At 56.8% G+C, this 24,009-nt stretch overlaps 6 protein-coding genes across 6 annotated transcripts; 4 read left to right on the top strand and 2 right to left on the bottom strand.

Annotated features, from left to right (window-relative positions):
* Nucleotides 1–3,740: 3,740 nt before the first annotated feature.
* IUM83_03578 (Callose synthase) lies at nt 3,741–10,427 on the top strand (the record flags this gene model as incomplete). Its single annotated transcript, XM_067927593.1, has 1 exon — nt 3,741–10,427. One exon carries the CDS (start codon nt 3,741–3,743, stop codon nt 10,425–10,427), a length of 6,687 nt encoding a protein of 2,228 aa, XP_067795550.1.
* A 963-nt stretch (nt 10,428–11,390) lies between these two features.
* IUM83_03577 (Nuclear inhibitor of phosphatase-1) lies at nt 11,391–12,682 on the bottom strand (the record flags this gene model as incomplete). The annotated part of the gene is made up of 4 exons (XM_067927592.1): nt 11,391–11,966; nt 12,047–12,304; nt 12,385–12,454; nt 12,573–12,682. 4 exons carry the CDS (start codon nt 12,680–12,682, stop codon nt 11,391–11,393), a joined length of 1,014 nt encoding a protein of 337 aa, XP_067795353.1.
* Nucleotides 12,683–13,243: 561 nt separating this feature from the next.
* Nucleotides 13,244–13,934, top strand: IUM83_03576 (transcription and mRNA export factor ENY2; the record flags this gene model as incomplete). Its single annotated transcript, XM_067927591.1, has 4 exons — nt 13,244–13,251; nt 13,380–13,534; nt 13,663–13,737; nt 13,837–13,934. The coding sequence occupies 4 exons, from the start codon at nt 13,244–13,246 to the stop codon at nt 13,932–13,934; spliced, it is 336 nt and encodes a 111-aa protein (XP_067795430.1).
* Nucleotides 13,935–14,264: 330 nt separating this feature from the next.
* IUM83_03575 (Ribosomal protein S16) lies at nt 14,265–14,664 on the top strand (the record flags this gene model as incomplete). Its single annotated transcript, XM_067927590.1, has 2 exons — nt 14,265–14,372; nt 14,464–14,664. 2 exons carry the CDS (start codon nt 14,265–14,267, stop codon nt 14,662–14,664), a joined length of 309 nt encoding a protein of 102 aa, XP_067795551.1.
* Nucleotides 14,665–15,765: 1,101 nt separating this feature from the next.
* IUM83_03574 (Nucleolar protein) lies at nt 15,766–18,545 on the bottom strand (the record flags this gene model as incomplete). Its single annotated transcript, XM_067927589.1, has 2 exons — nt 15,766–16,887; nt 16,965–18,545. The coding sequence occupies 2 exons, from the start codon at nt 18,543–18,545 to the stop codon at nt 15,766–15,768; spliced, it is 2,703 nt and encodes a 900-aa protein (XP_067795552.1).
* Nucleotides 18,546–21,564: 3,019 nt separating this feature from the next.
* On the top strand, nt 21,565–22,707 carry IUM83_03573 (Ribonucleoside-diphosphate reductase small chain; the record flags this gene model as incomplete). The annotated part of the gene is made up of 1 exon (XM_067927588.1): nt 21,565–22,707. One exon carries the CDS (start codon nt 21,565–21,567, stop codon nt 22,705–22,707), a length of 1,143 nt encoding a protein of 380 aa, XP_067795347.1.
* Between the last annotated feature and the right edge of the window lie 1,302 nt (nt 22,708–24,009).

Below are 24,009 nucleotides of genomic sequence, written 5' to 3'. Positions count from 1 at the left end.
TTTTTCTCGTGCTGCCAGAACGCTAGCTCGATTGATGCATGTAGTCTCGTAGAGCACCACAAAAGTCAACATATTTCCTGCTAACTTGGCTCCAGAGATGAACTCTGTATTAATTTGAGCTGATTTCTCACCAAACGTTCGTAGTAATCGCAGTGCTTATATTGGTTTGAAAATGAATGAAATGAAGATTCGTAGAGCTTTTGGGGCTGGAAAAAGAGCTTGACGCCAGGAGAGAAGCAGTCCCATTTAGACCGATGGCTTCGATCAACAGTGTTTTACTGAGAATTGTCGATGAGGGGTGGAGCTGCAGTGTTCCCCGCATTTGAGTCATGCTCGGAAGATCCACTGCCTGCTTTCGGGGTTTGCACAGGGTTAACTTCATCGGGTTTGTTAGCATCATCTCTGTTAGAGTCACCGTTGTGGTTGGGTGCCAAAGGTTTATCGTTGATGTCTACGATTGGGGGAGGAGGGAGGAGCTCGTCGTGGCTGTCGCGGAACTCGTCCATGAATTTGTTGACGTCGGGATCGGCACCCCTGGGATCAGGAAACGGTGGCTGCTTTCCATCGGGCATGTTAGGCTTTGAGGGTTTCCCATTGCTCTGTTTGGGAGGCATTTGCATGGGACTGCCAGGTCTTCGTGGAGGGGGGAGGTTGATACCGCCAGGAGTTCTATCGTCGCGAGCATCACCCCCTCGGTCCTGCCATGGAAACGGAGGAGCGAAGTCGCCACCTGCGTCGGACTGCGGGGGGAAGTGTTCACCAGTACTTCCACTTACGCCACTGCCGAGAGGTGGCACGTCTTTATCCTCTCTATCCATAGCAAATGGGCCGCCCAAGTCGTCGTGCCCTTGACGCTTGTTGTCGTTGTGACCACGAACACCTTTGTTCATCGGTCTGTCAACACCAGGAGGAGGTGGGGGAGGTCCCCAGTTGCCGGGTTTCTTGTTGCCAAAGTTCTTGGGGTGGCCCTTACGGAGTGGACCATGGTCTGGAAACGGTGGCACTTCTCCATTCCCGGCGCCCGGGGGAGAAGGAGGGAAGCGACCGTCAAAGCTCCTGCTACCAGGGTTCGTCGGCGTCAGTGTCCGAAGGACCAAGCCCCACGCCACTGCTTGACGTCCCGTCGCGCAGGAATTGCGAGTGCGGGCTGAGGTGGGATCCCGGGTCTGAGGAGCCTTCGACGATAACTGCAGCTGCAGCCACCGCCGCAGCGATGGTGACCGTGAGCTTGACCATGACCGCTGTCGATTTACTGTGGTGTTGGCGGACTAGCGCTCGGAACGCGAAATGCAGAGTGAGGAATTGATGTATGGCGGAACCGGACAGTGAAGAGATCGACATTTTGGACGCTTCACATGGAGCGTTGATGGGATCGGTCAGATAGTGAAGGATTTCAACGACTATTGCATCGGTTTTGCAGTGATCATGAAGGAGGCTACAGTATACATGCAGGCGAGGACGGACACCGCAATAGCGAACAGGTGTGTGACCTCAGTCTTGGTCATGAGAAGTTGTGAGGTTGTCCACTCGGCGATGTCCTACGATGCTTGCTGTTTATAATAGCAGGACTTCGTAGTTTTCATTGGGTCCGACGTTGTTCCTTGCGGTATGGAATCGTGTGGTGCCCTAGGATCGATCTCTTGGAGCCGCACAGCTGTCGAAGTTGAAGAGCTCGTACATTAGACGATTTCTGAAGTTAAAGATCAGGCTGCTTGGGGAGCGGTCAAGTCGTCGTCGATCGAGTGTCGATCGCAAAGCGCTCTCTGACCAGGACAAATAAACCTAAGCTAACAAACAGACACGCGCAGTTGCCTGGAGGGAGGCGTCGCTGCACAAACTCTGGGGGTCTACTGAACCGGGGTGTCGTTGCTCTGCGTTGGCTTGGTGTGAGCGATGCACGTTCGTTTAGCAGTCGCCGCCTGGATTCCCTGGATTTCCCTCCTTATCGTGGAGGGGATTGACGTCTGACTTGAGGAGATAAGCTCGGCTGTGACTGCAACAATGAAATCGCAGCAAGCTATCGGTCCTGTTTGGATCAAAACATTATTTGCATTTGAACGAGGTCTGGTGATCGTCATGCTCGTCACCTCCACACATGGCTTTGGGACTCAACTTGTTGACGAAAATGTGAGCGCCATCTGTGTATTGAGATTGACCCAAATTAATAGGACTCCGGCAGTGTACACAAGCCGCAAAAAGTCTATGTGAGTGTTCAGAAACGCTGTGGCTAAGGTACATTGGCCGTCACCAGCCGAATACCGCGGAAACCACCCTCTGGCGCAACTTGTACGTTCAGCATACAAGCGGTGCCGAGCTCGAGTTGACGTGGGTGAATAATGTCGCTGGACAATCCACCGGACCAGTTATTAGCGTTTCCCTCCAACACCGAGCTCGAAGTGTACCTGCACCGCGGCGCAGCCTTGAGTGCCCGGCTCAGTACCAACCGCAATACACTGCGGCGAGACCGGTTTCGGCCCCAACAGCACCGAAAGTCGACGGCACCGTGACAGCACCACAAGGCAGGGCGCCGGGTATCAGGCGGTGTCGACGGCGACAGCCGCAGGCGCGCTAGTGGAGTGGCGGGGCCGATCGGGCCCGTCCTTCGCGTCAGGCGTGGCGCCATCGGTCCAGCACGTTCGAAACCGACGGCGGCGCGAAAGCGGCCCTATGCGTGTCAACCTGGATCAGCCCGCACGCCAATCGCCGCGGATACCACCTGCAGCTGAGCCAGCCACGGCAAGATGGCTCACTCGGCTCAAGTGATTTCCTGCCCATTTGCTTATCCCTGCGCGGTGCAGTGCAGCACTGCCAGCCGATCGGATCGCTGGGGATAGCAGGGTATCGCAGACTCCCGGGCAATCTCGGAATGGCGACTGCGTGCGTGGGCCTTCGTGTGGCCATGTGCCGTCCTCCACCAGCGCCCTGCATTGCATTGCGGGCGAGTAACGAGCTAGTTGTGGCAGATGCCGGGCCCAGCACCCCGAGGAAGCGCTAGAGAGACCATGGAATATAGGGCGTCATTATGGGCCCGGATACTCTGCTTCGACCCAGATAGAAGCCATCAATCAACTCGAATTCTCAAATTTCTCAGAATCCGGCCGATTTTTTCTGCGCTCGACCAATCACCTGCGTGCGTGCCCTTTTCGGCCAATCGACACACGGCGCAGACGACGACAAGGCAGAAAGCAGATGAAGAGAGCCATAGAGCTCGCCACCCCAAGCCAAGCGCGGCGAGCTCGACTGCATCGGGCTCGCCAACTCGCTCTGCTCATGAACGCCCGCTGACCAGGGGCTGCAGACTGCTGCTTGGGGCGCAGATGGAGGGCGGAAAGCCCAAGCGCGTTGGCTTGTCTCTCGCGTGGAGACCCTCTCATTGGTCGAAAATATCCATTGTCCCGTCGCTGGTCTCTCGCGCGCTGAATATTTGCGCGGCCGTTTCCATACTGGAGCCAAGTCACACGGAGCCCTATTCGCCGCCGGCCGGGCTCCCTCTTTCGCACGCAACAAGCTGCAGCTCGCTCGGTCGCGGTCGGTCACAACGGGAAACCCCCAGCGAAGCGAGGAAGGCAGTCACCAGGTCCCTAGTGGCTAACCCCCTCTCGCTTTAACACCACCTAACCTGCCTGCACCCCGACCTCGCGCCCCGGTTTTTCAGCGGAAACAGCGGCGGCAACAGGAGGAGTGAGAGGCGGTATCTCGCTTGGGCACAAAAGTCCGAAATTAACACACAGGGCCCCGACATGGCGCAGCGCGGACCCTCGGGCCACGGCGAGATGGACCGGCGCCGGCGCGCCAGCTCCAACTACTTCGAGCTGGACGCGGACCGGCGCCGCAACAAGTCGGAGCGCTCGGAGCGCTTCAGCAAGCGCCTGGACACGATGGACGTGACGCCCGCGAGCTTCAAGGGCGCGTCGCTGGACGACGAGGCCGCCGTGGACTACTGCTGCGAGTTCCTCAAGGCTAAATTCGGGTTCCAGGACGGGTCGGCCAGCAACCAGCGGGAGCACGTGCTACTGCTTTTGGCAAACGGCAAGGCGCGTTGCCTGCCGAGCGACGCGGCGGACCACCATCTGGTGCAACTGGCGAACAAACTTTTCAGCAACTACCGTTCGTGGTGCAAATTTATCCACACGAGCCCGGTGACGTATACTGGAAGTGGCATCCCGAACTCTACAGGTTCCGGCAATCTGCACATGGACGTGATGCTGTACTTCCTCATCTGGGGGGAGGCCGCCAACGTGCGGCACATGCCCGAGTGCGTGTGCTACCTGTTCCACCAGATGCTGACGCTCGTGAACGCCGACCCGCAGGGCCACGAGCGCCAGCGCGAAGGCTGGTACCTGGAGCAGGTGGTGCGCCCCATTTGGCGCGAGGCCAGCAACATGAAGCGCCGCAACGCGCTCAACAAGCCGCTGGAGCACGTGAAGATCCGCAACTACGACGACATCAACGAGTACTTCTGGAAGCAGCACTGCCTCAGCATCCCCGTCACGCTCGTGGGCCAGGAGCTCACGCAGAACCACGGCAAGACCTTCTACGAGCACCGCAGCCTGCTCACGATGGTGCTCAACTACTACCGCATCTTCCAGTTCAACATGATGTTCCTCGTGCTGCTCACGGTGCTGGCCTTTGCCGTCACCATCTCGCCCGACGGCGGCAAGAGCGGCTGGGTGCAGTTCGGCAGGATCGGAGACGTCGTGGACCCGTACACCACCAGAGACCTGAGGCTCGCCGTGGTCGCCATCCCCTTCAGTCTCAGCCTCATGGCCTTTTTCAAGTGTGTCATGGAGGTGTGCCACGGATGGCACCTGCTCGTCTCCAAGGAGAGCTCGGCCACCAGCTCCAGGTCCTTCACCTACGGGTCGGCGCTGGCCACGAGGATCATCTGGAACGGCGGCTTTGCCGTGCTCTTCGGCACGATGATCTACGTGCCGCTGAACCAGGACAAGGACACGACGCTGCTGGACAATTTGTACCCGCTCTGCGGCGCCTACATCCTGCCCGGGCTGCTCGTGCTGCTCACGCAGGCTTTCGCCCCCCAGGTGATCAGTGGAACCTTTGCGGCCAAGTTCGTCAGGGAGGGGGAGAGCTGCTACGTCGGACAGGACATGACGCCGCCGTTCGCGTACCAGGTCAAGTACATTATCTTCTGGATCCTGCTGTGGATTATCGAGGCCATCGCGTCGTACTTCATCCTGGTTCGGCCGCTGATGCTCCCCACGCTGAGCATCTACGCCATGACGCTGGACTACCAGAACTCGCTGGTGTCGTTCCACAACATTGGCATCATTATCGCTCTGTGGCTGCCGGTGGTGTTCATCTTCAACTACGCCACGCAGATCTACTTCACGATCTTCCAGGCGCTCCTCGGTGGGTTCCAAGGTATTCTCATGAAGACTGGTGAGATCCGCGGCGCCAAGGAGATGACCAAGGCCTTCCGTGTCGCCCCGCAGTTGTTTGACCAGAAGGTGGTGACGCTTCTTGCCCGCTCCAGCGATGCCACGGCCAGCGGCACCGACTCGACTCGCGCCAGCGCCATCGCTGCGGCGTACGAGTCGCAGATGATGCTGCGTTTCGTCGTGGTCTGGAATGAGATCGTCAACTCGTTCCGCGAGGGTGATCTTCTGGATGACAAGGAAGCGGCTATTCTCCAGTACGACATCCGCAGCACCGGCGAGGTGTTCGAGCCCGTATTCCTGTCGGCTGGCAAGCTGACGGAGGCCATGAACCTCGCCATCAAGACGGCCAAGGACGGAAAGGGTGAATCCCAGCTCCGTGTGACGCTTGTTGAGAACGATTGCCTCTCGGCTATCCGCTCGTTCTTCACTGCCAGCATGTACGTCATCAGCGCTCTGTTCGGCAACGATGACGCCGATGTTATCGACGGCTTCCGCATGATTGAAGAGATTGCCGCTAGCGGCGGCTTCTTGAAGTCGTTCAACGTGCGTGAGCTGGCTAGCCTTCGTGTTGCAGCCGTTGACCTGCTCGAGGAGATCCTGGACCTGCCGGACCCGGACGTTCAGTCCCAGCACATTCCCAACGCGCGCGTTCACTCGATGGGTGTGATCCGTAACTTCGTCTCCAAGATGGAGGCGTTCCTGAACGGCGTGCAGTCTTTCTGCGTGGACCCTGCTCTCCAGCGCAAGTTTGGCAACTCTAAGTTCTGCTCCAGCGCCAACGGATACATGTTCGCGTCGCGCGGACTGGTGAACTTGTTCTGCAGTGACACGGCTATGGGCGCCGCCACGCGTGCCTGCCTGCTGCTGTCCCTGGACCGTTCGGAGGCCATGCCGCGCACGACGGAGGCTCAGCGTCGTCTGGGTTTCTTCATGAAGTCGCTTGTGATGGACATCCCGCAGCTGCGTTCCATTAAGGAAATGCGCAGTTTCTCGGTCGTGACTCCATTCTACGCCGAGACTGTGCTGTTCTCGCTCGAGGACCTGAACAACCCGCTTGTGAACCACCCGATCTTCCAGCAGGTCGAGGAGGATGGCAAGAACCTGACGATTTTGAAGTACTTGACGAAGATTCACCAGGAGGAGTGGGACAACTTCCTTGAGCGTGTGGATGTGAGCTCTGCTGAGGAGGCCCAAAAGAACCACCCGGAGGAGATCCGTCTGTGGGCGTCGTACCGTGGTCAGACCCTGGCGCGTACGGTGCAGGGCATGATGATGTACGAGGATGCGATCAAGATTCTGCACTGGCTGGAGATCGGCTCGAGCCCTGGCAAGACTGCCGAGCAGAAACAGTCTCAGCTCCAGGACATGGTTCGTCTGAAATTCTCGTACATTTGCGCTTGCCAAGTGTATGGAAAGCACCGCGCGGAGGGTAAGGCGCAGGCTGACGACATTGACTACCTGCTGCGCGAGTACCCCAACCTGCGTGTGGCGTATGTTGACACTGTGGTGCACGAGGACGGCGAGAAGTCGTTCGACACTGTGCTGATCAAGAGTGAAGCTGACGATATTGTGGAAGTGTACCGTTACTCTCTGCCCGGCGACCCGATTCTGGGTGAGGGTAAGCCCGAAAATCAGAACAATGCCATTCCGTTCACGCGCGGCGAGTTCGTGCAGACTATCGATATGAACCAGCAGCACTACTTCGAGGAGTGTCTGAAGATGCCGCAGCTCCTGTGCACCGCTGATCTGCACCCGTCGAAGAAGCCCGTGTCGATCATTGGTATGCGTGAGCACATTTTCACGGGTAACGCCAGTTCGCTGGCCAAGTTCAAGACGTGGCAGGAGCTGGTGTTCGTGACGCTGTCGCAGCGTGTTCTGGCCGATCCTCTGTACGTGCGTATGCACTACGGTCACCCGGATGTGTTCGACAAGGTGTTGGCTATCACGCGTGGTGGTGTGTCGAAGGCCAGTAAGGGCATCAACCTGTCGGAAGATGTATTCGCCGGTTTCAACACGACGCTACGTGGCGGTGTCGTCACTCACGTGGAGTTCATGCAGTGTGGCAAAGGTCGTGATGTGGCTCTGTCGCAGATTTCGATGTTCGAGGGTAAGCTGGCTAACGGTGCCGGTGAGACTTCGCTGGCTCGTGAGGCCCACCGCATGGGCCAGTTCATGGACTTCTTCCGCCTGAACTCGATGTACTACTCGCACACGGGTTTCTACTACGCCACGTGGATGACGATTGTGACGACATTTGTGTACATGTACTGCAAGGTCTACATTGCCCTCTCGGGTGTGCAGACGCAGATCGTGTACAACATGAACACGACGGAGATCATCATGGACAACTCGGAGAACTATGGCTTCGACGACCGTGTGTATCACGACATGGACTCGGTGTACAACACGCAGTACTACATCCAGGCTGGTCTGTTCCTGTCGCTACCGCTGATTTGTGTGTACTTCGCCGAAATGGGTCTCCGTCGTGGTCTTGTGCAGTTCTTGGAGATGGTGTTCACGGCAGGTCCGGCGTTCTTCATTTTCCAGTTGGGCACGACCATGCATTTCTTCGACAACAACTTGCTCCACGGTGAGGCCCAATACAAGGCTACGGGTCGTGGCTTCAAGATTACGCGTGAGACGTTCGTGCTGCTGTACAAGGCTTACGCGCCGAGCCACTACCGCAAGGCCATGGAGTTGATTGGTCTGTGCTTGGTGTACTTGTCGTTCGGCAAGTTCGACATTTGTGATACCTCCGTTGCTGGCGAGACGAACTCGTTTGCTTTCAAGTACTGTGAGACATCGCAGAGCTTCGGTGTGCAGACGTTCGCCATTTGGGTCATTGCTGTGGTGTGGCTGCTTTCGCCATACATTTTCAACACGGATGGTCTTGACTGGGAGAAGACCAAGGCTGATGTGTCGGCTTGGGCCAAGTGGATGTACGCCGCTGAAGACTACCAGGACGAGGATAAGGTCATGGTTGGTGGATGGATCGCTTGGTGGAAGGGTGAGCTCAGCTTGTACCACAACACGAAGCCGATTGCTCGATTCACGGTCATCCTGCGTGAGGCCCGTCACTTCCTGCTTATGTGGTACGTGGTGGCACTTGAGTGGGAAATCCTGACGGTCGGTCTGGTATTTGGTGCTGCTGTGGTTACGGTGCTCGCTATGGGCCTCTTTGGTGTTGCGGGTAGCTGCTTCCGCAGCCTGAACTCGTCGATCCGTGCGATGATGTATCTGTTCGTGGTGGTGGTTGCTCTCATTGTGTTCTTCGTCGCCACCATTGTGATCTCCGACGTCAGCTTCACCAGGACCATTTCTCTGTTCTTCGGCTACATGGCGGCTCTGTACGGCATCAACGAGATGGCTCGCATGTACAGCTTTGCCAACTCGTCTATTGCGACTGTGGGCATGTTCCAGCAACTGGCCTTCTTCTTCGACTTTATCTTCTCGGTGGCTATGATTGTTCCGCTCCTGGTGATGTCTGCGATCCCGTTCTTGAACATTATCCAGACTCGTATGATGTATAACAAGGGTTTCTCCGAGGTCGTGTCAGCCTCGTCGCAGTACGCGTTCTCGCTGGCTGCATTCATGGGTATGCTTGGCGGTATCGGCTGCGGCTGGCTGTTCCACTTGTTCACTACGATCGAAAGTACTGCTGGATTCCTCAGCTACGTTACGACGTACGATCTGCTTGACGGCAAGGTCGGCGACGGCACGGTTACCTACGCCTTCTACTTCGCTTGCATCGTGGGCGTGTTCGTGGCTGGCTTCCTGAACTACTTCATCGGCCGTCGTCTGTCGATCGTCTTCGGTGGTCTGCTGACTGTCCTGGGAATGCTTGGCGTGAGCGCTGTCCAGACCGGCGGCGAAGGCTTCCTGCTGCCTGGCATATGCTTGCTCGGCGGCTCCGTGGGTGTGCTTCTGCCAACGTTGGCGGTGTACATTTACGAGATTTCTACTCGCGACATGCGTGGTAAGGCCCTGCTGCTTCTTGGCAGTGGCTTCATTCTTGGCATCCTGTTTGCCGCCTGGTTCTCCTCGTCGTCGAATGAGGTGGGCTGGGTGTGGCAGGTGTTCATTGCAACGATCATCCTGTCGATCATGACTCCGGCGGTGTACATCTTCCCGGAGAGCCCGTACTGGGTGTACATGCGTGAGGGCCTGGAGTCATGCGAGCGATGCCTGGCTGTGCTGCGTCGTAAGGAGGGCGTGTCTGAGGAGCTGCGCATGATCCGCGACGAAGAGGCCGGTAGTGACGACTCGAGCGCCAATGGCGGAACCTCGTTCCTCAAGTTTGTGATGGGCCTGTTCTTGATGCTAATTTCTGGCATCTTCTTTGGCTGCGTGAACATGTACCTGTCAGACACGTTCCGTAGTATTGAGGACGCGACCTACATGTTCGTGAACTGCACGGGTCTGCAGTTCCTGGGTGCGCTGTTCTCGTTCTTCTTCATGGACCGCATCGACCACAAGCGCATCCTGTTCTGTACGTTGCTGCCGATTGCTGGTCTTGTGTTCGTCCTCGGCCTGAACGACAAGTCGGAGTTCGTGACGGGCGACAGCGAGTACCTGATGCTGCAAATCGTGGGTCTGCTGCTGTACTTCTTCGCCGGTCTGGGCATCACATCGGTGCCATGGGTGTCGTGCGTCGGTCTGTTCACCACTAAGCAGCGCGCGGTGTACGTGACCGTCTACTTCATGCTGTTCTTCCTGCTGCCGGTATGCTCGACCTACATCCGCTCCAACGACTCGATGAGCGGCGACGAGTACTTCTACCTGTTTGCCTTGACCGGCTGCTGCGTCGTAGCGACGGTGCTTCTGTTCGCTGTGGGCACGCTCAAGAACGGCATGGTGTGCACCAAGGGCGAGATGGAGGCGGAGCGTGCGCGTCTGCGCCGCATCCGGGCTTCTCGGCGCAGCGCTCGCACGCCTGGCAGCGCGCGCTCAAGAAACTTCAGCCGCTCGCGTGCCAAATCGCACTCGAACTACCAGATGTACGAGTCGCCTGCTGGCAGCGCACCGTAGATGGCGTCGCCCCGGTTAGGCTTGAGCAAGATGCCGGATTGTACTCTATTCGAGTAGTTGAGCGCCGACGACTACAGGTCGAGGCGTCTCTTGTTTTACTTTGCATCTTGCTTTCTTCATGATATCGTTAATACGACAAAAAGTTTTCCAGCACTTCCTGAGCTTCCTACGCACTGTTGTCGGCGTCGTTGTTGACATCGAAGATGCATGTGCATGTGCCTGACTGCTGTTGAAGGCTTGGTCGTCTTCACGTTCAAGAGGCCACGTCGGATGTGCTTTCGTGGCAACGCAAGCGTGTTGTCGTAGTCTTCAAGTAACGTACGTTAGCAGTAACGGGGGACCATTCCAACGTTGCATGAGTCTCTCTTCAACCTTCACTCGATTCAGCTTACCTAGAAGTACATGCTAGGACTGCAACAGCTTCAACATCAACTCGTGCTGCACCCTTTCAAAACTTACATGCGTTTGCATTTGCACTAATTTATTCGTGCTCCTTTTTCTCTGACCGACTGCCGCGGGCTTGCTTCTGCGCTGTTAAATTATGTACTATCGACCAACAACTAACCTCCCACACATGGCGGGGATGACGACGAAACCAGGAGAAGACGAGCAAGCCAGCACCTCTGGCGCTGTCTTGAGCCTGTGTAGTCATCTCTGGAGAGCCCTCTCACTTCCAGCCGGTGGTCTAGGGCTCTCAACTGTTCCCAGCGATGTCTGCACCTCGGTGTACGTACGTAGCCTTCATGCAGCTACAAAAACTTGTGGCGCTCACGAATCTGCACCCAGCACTGCCGTACCCGAGCGCATCGAGATCTCTCGTTCACCTGTCGACGTCTTGTGTGCGTCCTTGTTCACACGCTGCACCTTCCTCGGCAAGTCACAGGCTTCCGAGCGTTTGCGTTTGCATGCACTCGGTCTGTTTTGAGGTTCCTGTAAGCCCCCCTCAGAGGCACAGCATAGCTTTCAGTCGGTGTTGGCCAGCTCTGTCCGTCGGAGTTCTTCGCGAACTCGCACAGCGTCAGAGTCAATGTCGGTCGGTTCCTCCATCCCTGCAGCCTCGTTGAGCAGGTCCGGGATAATCTCTGGCGGCTGGCCGCAGAAGTGCACGCGCTTCGGCTCTCCCTGCTGTTCGTCGGCCGGGTCGTCCAGGTACACGCTGAGGTCTGCTGTACTGCCACTCTGATCCGACGAGCCAGACGCCTGTGAGTTCCCTGACTGTCCACGCGAGCGCTTCCTGACAGGGCCAATGCCGACCAGTCCAATCAGCTGAACTCCATCGGCGCTACCTCTCCGGTCGCACTCAGGAGGCAACATCAGCGCGTCCTGGTCCGGAGCCTGCGGCTGCAGCTGAAGTTCCGGGATGTTCCCCACAGGAGCCATCGGGAACATCGGAGGCATACTCCTCCGCGACGGCGATAGCTCCAATCTGTGCGTGATCTGCGAGTTGAGCATCGTGTTCTGCTGCAGTTGCAACTCGTCGGCCGGGAGGCCCACGCGGTTGCTGATAATCTCCGCGATCTGCTCGCGCGAGTCAAACGCCTGCACCGATAGCAACACAACATTGCAAACCGTCAATCCAAGCCAAAACCAACCATGCAACATCACTCAGACAAACACACCTTGAACGTGTACGTGCGGGAGGAGACTCCGAACTTGAGCACCGAGCCGTGCACCACGAGAGTCGGCTGCAGCGCAGTCAGCCGCAAACCATCCACGAACGTTCCGTGAGCCGATCCAAGGTCCACCAGGTAAGTCGCCCCCTTTTCATGGTGCACGATCGTCGCGTGCAGCCTCGAGATGGAGCAGTGGCTCAGCACAATGTCACACACCGCCGCGTTGCGCCCAATAAGGTAGAACGCCTTCTGGTCCACCGTGTGCTGCACCAGCCACACAAAAAACACTAAATCAGCGCGCAAATTCCCCCAACATTCCCCATCCACCTCCCCACCAAACGCACCGTGGCAATGAGCACGTGCTCCTTGTACACGTCCAGCAGCGAAATCGACCGCGGGGGCTTGTGCATGCACCTTTAAAACCAATAAATCGTCAAAGAGAGAGAAAAACGGTGCGACACGTAAGTAAAATAAACTTTGAAGTTAAGCGAGGAGAAGGGATAGCGGGGGGAGGAATTGAACGGTATCGCACCATGTCGGCGGCGGGAACGGCATCGTGGGCGGGTCGATGGGGTCCAGGAACTTGGGCTGCGCCGCGAACGTGGGCAGGTGCAGCCTCGGCAGCTGCAGCGCCTGCTCCATTGTCTCTGTGCTGCCTGTTGCCTGCTGCCTGCGAGCTGCTGCGAACGAAAGTCCGTTCGCGAGTGTCCGAGAGTCTTGCGGCGCTAGGAGAATCGCCCAGTGGCCGACCGGGGGAAACGGAAAGCGGTTCTCGACGACGCGACGCTGCGGTCGTTCGCCTGCCTTCTCTCTCTCTTCTGCGAGTCGCGCGCAACAAGCGGACGAGCGGCGCGGAGCACTGGGCACTGTGCAGGCTGTTGCGGTCGAGTCCCTCACTGCAGGCACCACGACCGGACACTGCGCGGCCCGGCTCTGCAGAGGGCAGAGGGGGCAACGACGTGACGTAATTGGTCCAAACGCATCGAGTCAGACCAACGTCCCCCCCTGAACTCTATGCGGTTGCGCAGGTCGCCCCCACAATAGATTTTCTATTGGGAGCGAGGAGAGGTAGCCATGCGCTAGCGTGGGGGAAGGTGTTTGGACCAATCACGAGAGAGACCTTTTCCCGCCAATCGCCGCCGGAAGGCTGAAGTGGCGGATCACGAGGAGCTCCGCAACCGGATTGAGCTGTACGTCGACGACATGGAGGAGTAAGTGTGCAATACGTGTACTGTACTGTGCGCTGCTGTCGTTGCGCGGTCGTCTGCCGCCGTCGCGCGGTCGCGGCTGGCGCGATGAGTGGAAGGGTCTGATCGTTTCGCTGCCTGCCGCTTTGAAGGACGCACGCCGCGCGCCAGCGGCAGGACGAGCAGGTGAAGGCGCGGATCAGCGAGCGGCTGGTGCAGAGCGGCGAGAAGGAGCGGCTCAAGGAGCTGCTGCGCCTCAGGCTGGTCGAGTGCGGCTGGCGCGACGAGATGAAGCTGCACTGCAAAGGTGCTGGCTGGCTGCAGTAGTTGAACACCCGCCCTTTAGTCCGTTAGGATTGCTACTGTAGACTTTTGGAGGAGGCACTGTGAACTGAGACCGTGGGTTGCTGGCGGTGCTTGATTGCCAACGCGTAGAGGTGATCCGGAATAAGGGCATCGACCAAGTGACCGTGGAGGATCTGATCGAGGAGATTACTCCGAAAGGAAGAGGTGAACGCCTTCGAACAGGCAGAGAGAGAGAGAGGACGTAGTTAGTGTACAATACTGACGGTGCTTTTGTTGTCGTGCACTGCTGCGTTGCCACTGCAGCGTCGGTGCCCGAGGACGTCAAGAACGACTTGCTGGAGAAGATCAAGGCGTTCATCGAGAAGGAGGCGGGCGACGTGAAGCTGGACGCCAGCAGTTGAAGCCATAGAGCAGACACGAACTAAATTCGCAGCCGTCGGCGCTCACGGAGCCGCGGATGGCTGCGCACGCGGCATGTACTACAGCAGGCAGGAAAATCCAGCGGAAATCACGATGACAGCGTAGTGTACCACATGATGGCGCGTTGCCGCTGCTGCTGCTGTTGTTGCTTTCTTTCGCGCTCGCCGGCCGAAAAGCACAAAATTCCGAATCGAATATTTGCAAATTCAAACCAAAAGTTGCCAAACTGCATAGTGACGGGTGTCACTAATGCGAAATGATATTGTGCGGCCCGAAGCCACCCACTCGCACAAGCAAGAGCTCGGACGATCATGGTGGTGAGACTGCGCCTGGCCCGCTGGGGCCGCAAGGACCTGCCCTTCTACCGCATCGTGGCTGCGGACGCGCGCGCCCCGCGCGACGGCAAGCACCTCGAGATCGTACGTGTGTTGCCAATCTTCCCGTAACCGCCGGTTAGCACTAGCCTAAACGTCTCTAACCTTGTTGCAACTTTTGCGCAACAACTTGCAGCTCGGCACGTTCAACCCCATCGCCGCCAGCGACGGCGTCAAGGAGCTGCGTGTGAACAGCCAGCGCGTGCGCTACTGGATGTCGGTGGGCGCGCAGCCCTCGGACCGCGTGGCGCACCTGCTGGGCCTGGCCAACGTGCTGCCCATGCCGCCCACCCGCCAGTACACCAAGAAGAGCGTGCCCAAGAAGGACCGCGAGTAGACAGAAACCAAGAGGAGAAAGAGAGAGGGGGATGGGCAGCGGTAGATGGCAACAAGGAGAGAGATTCATGTAACCTTGTGTGTCGGAGCTTTCCAGTTTTTTTTTTTCAGTTTGTACAGTATGCAGACACCGAAACTTTCGCCAATACGTTGAAGGCTGATATGCACCAGTTTGAAGACAAAACAGTCTGCTGTGGGGTTATTGGCACGGCAAACCGGCTCTTGTGGGCGAGTTTCTCTTCGTACGTGGGCGACACAGTTTGTCTCTGTTACCTCCATCTGAGTGCGCCAGTATCGCGGCGAAATGGATGAATTACCGGAGCGCGCATCTGCAAGCGCGATGAAGGGGATGCCCTGGAGTACCTGAGCAGTATTCAATGGACAGATTTTCTCGCAACAACGAGCTTGCCTCATGATGTCGGTTTGCCCCAGTGATCGCGATCTCCAGAAGCAATTTTATGAGTCGGCATGCGCACTCACGGACGTCTAAGCTTGAAGAGCTGGGGAAGTGGAAGAAGCCGAAGGTGGAGACTTATGTAGTGGCGGAAGGGTGAAAGGAACTCACGCCTGGAAGTCTTGCAGGTGGACGTGCATTTTGAGCTTAAGCTCTCTCTTCGCTCGGAGCTCTTTCAGACTCTGCCAGCAGTTGAACAAGATCGCGCGCTCCTCCTTCTCGAACCGACTACAGAGGCTCTCCCTGAAGTGAAGGTACAGCGGTCGGGCCTAGACGGCCCCGAAGCACTCGTCGGCAGTTGAATAGAGCCTCAGATGCGGCGGCGGGGCTGACACAGGCTGCTGGGGTGCGACCAGCACTGCCTCGGCTTGCTGCGGCGGATTACCTTGCTCTCCCTTGGGCATGACATCTGCGCGGTTCGCCACGAATTGAATACTGAGAACGTCGCTGCCATTGCGATCGTCGGTCCTAAGGGAGCACTGAAGTTGAAGTGAACGGTGATGTATTGTGTAACGGTTGGTGTTGATAACTCACGATGACTCACGATGAAAAAGGCAACTTTGTCTATTGGAGTGTGTGTAGTGAGTGGTGGGTAGTAGCGAAAACCTAATGCAATTGCTAGTAGAGCGGCGTAGAGCGAGCCAACGCCTACTTCCTGGGTGTACGCGCCCGCGGCGCCGGCCCGCGCGCCGAACCGCCGCCCTTGAGCATGTTGCCGCCCTTGCGCACCTGCTGGTTGAACGTGGCGTTCTGCTCCTCCATCCAGCGGCGGATCTCGCGCTGCTTCTCCTCCTTGGCAGCGAGCCGCGCCTCCTCCTCCTTCTGCTTCTCGCGATGGATGAACTCGGCGTCGCGCCGCAGCTCGCGGGCCGCGCCCTTGCGTGCGCGCTTGACCTGGCGCTGCAGCTGCTTGAGCTGCGCCGTGTCCTTGGGCGCCGTCTTGTCCTTGCGGACCGTGTAGTTCTCGTCGAACAGCGGCGCGAACGTCGGCAGTGTCGTCGGCGCGAAGCTCTGCAGGCGCAGCGGACGACGCGCGCCCCAGCACGACTCGAGGCGCTTGTGTAGCTTGGAGATCACGGCATTCACCTCCGAGACCTTGGAATCCTCCAGCTGACTCACCAGCGCGTGCAGCAGCAAGTACAGCGGGTAGAACAGCTCGTCGAACGACGGCAGCGACGCGTACTGCGCCGACGCGGCATCCAGCAGAGCCAGCAGTGAGCTCAACACTTGAGCGCCGCTGCAGGACGAGCTGCCAGCCAGCGACAGGCGCGGCAGGGCAGGCATCTTCTTCTCCTCGGAGTGGCCAGCCACCCACCCGAGCAGGTCACGACGCAGCCAGTGGACCGAGGAGGACTTGCAGTTGTCATGCTCTTCATCAGCACCCGACGTCACGAACGCGCGGAGGATGCGAGTCAGGAACGTCACCACCTCTGGCATGAAGCGCTCCTTGGAACGCGTCATGTCCAGCGACAGCGACGCTGCGAACAGCGCCTGTGTGGCCTCCTGCGGAGAGCTCACAGCACCACGAGCCAAGCTCTCGCCCAGAAGCGTCTCCATGGGAGACACCACGTTGTGCCGCAAGTCGGAGGTCGGGAAAATGGAGGTCAGTGCCTTGAACAGAAGCAGCTCCGGCAGCGTGGGCCACGCCGAGGTCGACGCACGCTTGTGCAACCGCTTGAAGAGCTGAGCCAGAAGCTCACGCACAACGACACCGGCAGTGTCACCCATCTGCTGAGCCAGCGTGTACATATTCCTCGCCAGCGAGTCCAGCTGTAGAAAACAACAAACAACATTAGTACTCGCTGTAAGCAATGCACATAGCTGCAGGCAGAAGTAAATCAACGTACGTCTTCCTTGTGTGCTGCGTAACGCGCCGCGAAGATAAGGAACTGGCGCACCATCACGGCGAAGAAGCGCTTCATCTTGTTCTTGTTCTCCACGCTCAGGCGCGGGTTGTAGAATGTGACAATGCGGTCCAAGATGAGCCCGCGCTTCTCCGGGGAGTTGCGCGCGTGCTCCTTGAAGAGCGCCGCGAGCTCCTCAGGGGACTCCGGGCACTCGAACACGAACGGCAGCTCGGCGGCAGCCTCCTCGGCATCCTGCTTCCTCTTTTGCTTCTCAGTCTCTTCGTCACTTTCGTCTGCGTCTTCCTCCTCTTCCTCCTCCTTCTCTTTCTTCACCTTGGGTTCGTCTTCGTCGTCCGACTCCGCTTCCGAGTCGGGCTCCGAGTCCTCCTCCTCGCTCTCCTCCTGGTCCTCCTCATTCTCGTCGCCATCCTCCGCCTCCACATCGGCCTCTTCCTCCTCCGCGTCAGCATTAAAGCGAGCATCGACAGCGTATCCATCCGTCAAGTCGTCATCCGTGGGGGGCATGATGATGAGCTTGGGCGCCTTGTCCTTGGCTTTCTTCTTGCCCTTCTTGCCCTTCCGCTTGCCCTCGTCCTCGCTGTCACTGTCGTCCTCGTCAGCGCCGTGCATGCGCGCGACGCGCTTCTTCTCCAGCGCCGCAAGACGGTCGCGCTCCTTGGCGGCCGCCTCCTCGGGCGACATCCTGCGCTCCGTGGCCTTGGCCTTGGCCTCGAAGGCGAACTCCCTCGTGAGCTTGTCGAAGTCATCCATGGGCTCCTTGGGCAGCAGCTCCTTGCCGTTGGCGCGCGTGGGGCGGAACTCCAGCAGGCCCTTCAGGTCGGCGAAGCCCTCGTCGAGCTTGTCCGTGGCGTCCTCCTGCGACGTCTTGTTCTTCTGGCGCTCGGCCTTGAACATCTTGGCCTTCATCATGACCTCCTGCATCACCTCCTTGTGGCTCTTCCTCTTGCCGTCCTCCGCCCGCGTCTCGGGGGCGTCGGCGTCTCCCCTGCCTCCTCCAAAGTGGAGCTGGTTGACAATGTCCCTGTCCATCCTGCGGCTCTCCTCCGAGTCGTCCTCGTCGTCCAGGGGGCCGTCGGCGTTCAGTCGGTCGTAGTCGTCGGCCGTGATCTTGGCGCCCTTGTGCGTCAGGAAGAGCGCGTCGTCGTCGTCGTCGCCCTCCTGCTCCGAGTCCGAGTCGTGCAGCGCGAAGGCCGCGGCGTTGCGCAGCTTGCGCTTGCGCTCCGTCTGGAAGCGCGCCATCATCTTGTCCTCCACGGACAGCGTCGGGTCCTGCTCGCCCAGCCGCCGGTCCTTGAACACGTTGCTGCGGTGGCGCGCCTGGAACTCGGCGCCCAGCGTCTTGCGGCGCTTGCGCTCGGCCTCGGCTCGCGCCGCCGCCACGTTGCGGCCCGCGCCCTTGACGCGGCGCCCGAGCACCTCGTGCTTCTGCTGGCTGGCGTTGCCCCGCACGTCGAACGGGTTGGCGCCGCGCGAGCTGCTGGCGCGCACGAAGCCGCGCTTCTGCTGCGGCTGCTGCTTCTTGGCGCCCGCCTTCTTGCCGCCGCCCTTCTTGAACGCCATGCTGCCGTGGACGCTGCGGACTGCGACGAGCTGCGGCTCGAGGTGATGTGGTGGCCAACCGTTGTCTGCTGTGACGCTAGTGACGTTGCGGGTACTTAGCCGAGAGCGGAGACTTAGTGGGGAGCGGAGACTTTTGACCAGGGATTGGTAGTAATATGGATTTCACCGCTAAAGGAATAGTAATAATTCGGGAGAAGATTTTTTTGATTTACTAACTGTATTAGTATTACTACTTGGGTGGATTAAAAAATAATATGAATAATTGTAGTTACTAATAGTAAAACAAACTACTATAACGCCCTTACCACAGATTCCGCTCGTCCGTTCAATCTCTACGTCGTTGTTACGAAGAACTAGCTGGCGCTGGGCTCGCTCAATGCTCGCGGGTGTGCGGAGAGGACTCAATGCAAACGAACCTGTCGAAAAGTTTCTTGAAAACCTGTTGAGGAGCAAGGGGCCGACGTCTGCGTTTTCTAGCTTAGCTAAATTGCATAGTCCAGCTGATCTAACCATTAAAGTGCAGCATGGTAGCGAGCAATATCCCGTTTGCTCGGAAACATGGATTGCCACGCACCCAAATGAATTCCAAGCTTCTTCCGCGCATAGTAGCTTTTGCTCACAACGCGGCGAGACTCCTTCCGGGCAGCAGCACAAGCGTACACGGAGCGACGATCACACTTAAACTTCTTTGCAAGATGCTTCTTGAGGCCCTGCGACGTCTTTAACTTGCGCCGGCACTTTGGACACGTCGTGGTTGCGTACAGTTTAGGACTACCTTCCTCCGCCCCGTGCCGCTGACCTTCGTGGTGCCAACTACCGTGTCACTGGCCTTCCGACTTCACCGCTGCGGAGCTTCATCGGAAAACCTATGCCATGTCTGCGACGAGGTTGTTCTTTGATAATATTGCCGCAGCCCAAGTTGATATTTTAACCTAGTCCTACAAAAGTGAGTGCTTCTTACACGAGCCTGTCGTGAGTGGACTTCACTCATTCCTCTTCGGTTTACCGTAGCAGTTATATACTCAACATGCGTTGCTTATGAAACCTACCCCTAGTTGATCGCTTCTTATTTGTTGAAAGGACTCGAGCCCGTATTCTTTGGGAGGGTGGCATAGTGGCAGGTGATGTAGGTGACACAATTCAAAATTAGGGAGCGATCTACTGGGGCGATCGATCCGACACCAAGTATTTGCGAAACCAGATAAACAGCGATTCTAGAAGCGTCTATGTTATCCAACATTGTCGGCGTATTTGTTCACTTGTACGTCCATTACGTGATAATTCATATGGTGATTTGACCTACATTCCTCGTTATGTTTAGACTTTGCGCTGGAGCTCTAATAGCTTCGGTCGAGAACGGGTCTAGAGATCGGGGCACGACTCGTGCAGACGCTCATTTTGCATTTCTTCGAGACAATCGCAAAACCTCCTGCCAATCCCAAGCCCCATGAATTTCAAGCTTTGTGTCGCTATCGTCGTGGCTGCAATAGCCGCCACCCCCATCAACGCCGCCGAGACGACTTGCGCCCCTTACAAGTGGTGCTCGGGGTACTCCCCAGCGTACCTAGTTCAGCTCGCCAAGTGCTGCAATGCGGTTCGTGGCATGAGCGGCCCGGATTGCTGCTCGAAGAGTTGCTTGAACGCATCCCCTTGTGAGTAGGCCCGGGGCCTAAGGCCCCCTCCCAAGCACGACCACTCTTCAAGCGTACCTTCTTCATACGTCATTGACAATCACGATGAACATCGTTTGAATGCACACAAATGTTGAGCTTTCAGTTTCATTGCTTCATTATTTTATTAGCTGTAGCTCGAGCCGAGGTGCTGGTGGGCCGGCCTCTTACGCACGGCACCCTGTGGCGCAGGGATATGAAATTAGTAACTTTTTTCTGCGTAATAACTTGTTTTACAGTAAATATATTTATTTTTCAGTGTTGCATTCAACCGTGAAAACTATTTTATATGGGGAGAGCAAGAAATGTATATGATGTACAAACTACAAGTCAAGATCAATACATTAAATAAACATTGTTCATAATATTAGAGAGGTTTCGAAATTGCGTTTTCACTACCACTACCCTCGCAGCCCGAGCTTGGTGCAAGTGAAAGCCGTGTCGAGTTTTTTAGTGTTCGGAGGTTCCACAATCCGGATGCAACCCGATTACATTTTCGATGCCATCGGATGCTGCTATCGTCCTCATCTCTGGCAAAAGCAGTCGAGCCCATGCCATCACATGTACGGTAACTTACGTTGCATGATAGCCACGAATTTTCGCAAAGGCGAGAGAATTCTGCTTGAGCGGAGGCATGGAGTAGTCTTCAGAGATCGATCTGATGCATCTTAAATCAGTATAATGGTGGCATTGGATAAGTTATAACCCTTTATTTATCAGGTGTAGCCGATCACTGTAACGTTATCACTTTCACACCCATCGTCCTCATCTCTGGTCAAAAGCGGCTAAACCCATGCTATTTGGCATGTATGATTGTGGCATGCCTTGGACTGCATTTTTGGCCATTACTGAGATCGCTTCAACTTTGGCTGTACGGGGATTCCTCGGTAAACGATGACCAGTGCGGTGAAAACAGCATCGTCCTCACTTCTGGTAAAAGAGATCTCAGAATTGGCATGCATGATTGTGTCATACGATCCGTACCAAGCATACGAATCTTTCCTCGACGTCTTGTTTTACAACGCTATAGTATCCGAGCTGCACCTGATTCAGATGTCGGGATCAGGAGCGGACACCAAAGCGTGAAACTCGCATTAACACCCAACCCGATTTCAATCTGGCTGTCAAAGCGCGGGAGTTGAGCACCGAAGATGGTTGTTGTTGCCATGTTCGCTCTGTCTGCCAGCCTTCCTTCAGACCTATTCAGAGAGAAGACCCAGGTCATTTTGGAATTGGCACTCTACCCAGCAAGCGACTCGTCTCGACTCCTCTCCAGTTCAGCCCTCAATCCGATCAGCGTCACTGCTTCCTCCCCACCGAGCAGCTAGCTACTCGTTCATCCCGGAGCAATGGTTGCAGCCTCGTCGGAACGCGTCGCGGTGGTCAAGTCGCCGGAGCAGGAGCTGAGCCCGCAGTTCGTGGAGAACTTCGCCAAGAACGCCATCGTCCAGGACGACCAGAATGAGGAGCAGCCGAAGCTCGAGATGTCCGAGTACAAGCGCAAGGAGGTTAACGGCGAGCTGCAGCCGGAGCCGTTCCTGGCTGCGAACCCGAACCGGTTCGTGCTGTTCCCGATCCAGGAGCACGACGTGTGGCAGATGTACAAGAAGGCCGAGGCCTCGTTCTGGACGGCCGAGGAGCTGGACCTGGTGCACGACCTCAAGGACTGGGCCAACCTGACGGACAACGAGCGGTTCTTCATCAAGCACGTGCTGGCCTTCTTCGCCGCCAGCGACGGCATCGTGAACGAGAACCTGGCCATGAACTTCAGCAACGAAGTGCAGGTGCCCGAGGTCCGCTGCTTCTACGGCTTCCAGATCGCCATCGAGAACATCCACGCCGAGGTGTACTCGCTGCTCATTGATACCTACATCAAGGACACGATGGAGAAGAACCACCTGCTGCGTGCCATCGAGACGGTCCCGTGCGTCAAGAAGAAAGCGCACTGGGCGCTCAAGTGGTGCGACCCGCGAGTGTCGTCGTACCCGGAGCGTCTGCTGGCGTTCGCTGCCGTGGAGGGCATCTTTTTCTCGGGCTCGTTCTGCTCCATCTTCTGGCTCAAGAAGCGCGGCCTCATGCCTGGTCTGAGCTTCTCGAACGAGCTCATCAGCCGAGACGAAGGTATGCACACGGACTTCGCGTGCCTCATGTACTCGAAGCTCGTCAACAAGCTGCCCGAAAGCCGCGTGCACGAGATCGTGCGCGACGCGGTGGTGATTGAGCACGAGTTCGTGTGCGATTCGCTGCCTGTGGAGCTCATTGGCATGAACTCGGCGCTCATGTGCCAGTACATCGAGTTCGTGGCCGACCGCCTGCTGTACTCACTGGGCGTGTCCAAGATCTACAACGTCAAGAACCCGTTCGACTGGATGGACATGATCTCGCTGCAGGGCAAGACCAACTTCTTTGAGAAGCGCGTGGGCGAGTACTCCAAGGCCGGCGTCGGTGTGGCAGCCGAGGAGCAGGTGTTCACCCTGGACGCTGATTTCTAAGTGAGAGCGTCGATGGAGTCAAGTAAGTGGATGAGTAGGTCATCGTTTCGCGTGAACTTCAGATCGTGCGTTAAGGTAGCAGCGGCAGTTTTAAGTTAGCTCAATTGCGTAATTAAAAAATAATATTTGTGTGAATGTCAGCAATTATCGCTGCTGTCCAGCACTTCTAGGCGATGCGTCCTTGTCCAAATGAAACAGTTGCTCAAATGCCTCAACGCAAGGTTGCTGCAACTGTACGCTGTTTTATTTACCTTGGCTTTCGGAGGAAAACAAGTAGAGGAAGTTTTGTCGCCAGCTGATGCGCTGACTATGACGGCCACCACAGCTTTCAGCTCAGGTATCAAGATGAAATCAACGATGAAGTTACTGTCCTGACTGGTCGGATGATCTGCACCACCGTTTATTTTTTTGCTCGAGAACGATGGGAACGCTAGATCTTGTACAAATCAGCGCCCTCTTGATTGTCCGGGGATTTGGGATATCACTGGTACTGAAAATCCTAGAAGCAATGGATGTGCGAAATAGAGTCGCGGTGATTCGGAATTCCTGAGTATTGTCAGCTCGTGGATAAGTCCATCTTGCTTGCATGGGTGTTCGTCCTGCATTATTAATGTTGACGTTGAGCCAACATTAACATTGTTGATGTACCTAGACGGATACTTGTCGTTTTCAAGAACGACGTGGAGCTTGTGGCTGCTGGTGTGAATTGCTACTTATGCCCATCTATCAACAACTACATCCACACGTCTATAGACGCGATTGCCAAGCCGATTTTTTTTGGCGCCCCGTTCCGCTACAGCATCGCCACCGTCAGTGTTGATAAGCTCGTCAACTAGACGGCGAATACGAAAGTTCCCACCTCTCCTAAGCATTGAGTGCGCATGTCCTTCAACAGTGAAGCCCGCAGCTCATCCACAGCGGCACTACCATCCGACACAGCAAAAACGTAGGACCCCTTGTGGAATTGTTCATCAACGCGATAACGCGGCAGAACATGGGAGTCATCCACGGTAACCATCGCACAAGCAGCCACCAAACGAGTTTATGTTGACACGACGAATCGCACTTTCGAGCCGAGGCGCACGATCATCCGACGACGCTGTAGCGTGCGATGCCACTGTTGGACATCGCAAGTGCTGGCGCCACCTGCGATGAGTGCAGTGGTGACGATAACGACCTGCGACGACTACAGCGACCCCTCCAGCTACAAAAGACGAAACGACTCATGCATACTAGGCTAGCCCAGCTTTTCTAGCAAACATCCAAACTAATTCATTCCGAAATATACCTGGTGCCTCGCAC

The sequence above is a fragment of the Phytophthora cinnamomi genome (genome assembly GCF_018691715.1).
Source record: "Phytophthora cinnamomi strain GKB4 chromosome Unknown Contig21, whole genome shotgun sequence".
NCBI lineage: Eukaryota > Oomycota > Peronosporomycetes > Peronosporales > Peronosporaceae > Phytophthora > Phytophthora cinnamomi.
The sequence above is the reverse complement of the archived record's forward strand: the minus strand, read 5'-3'. Positions and strand labels throughout refer to the sequence as shown.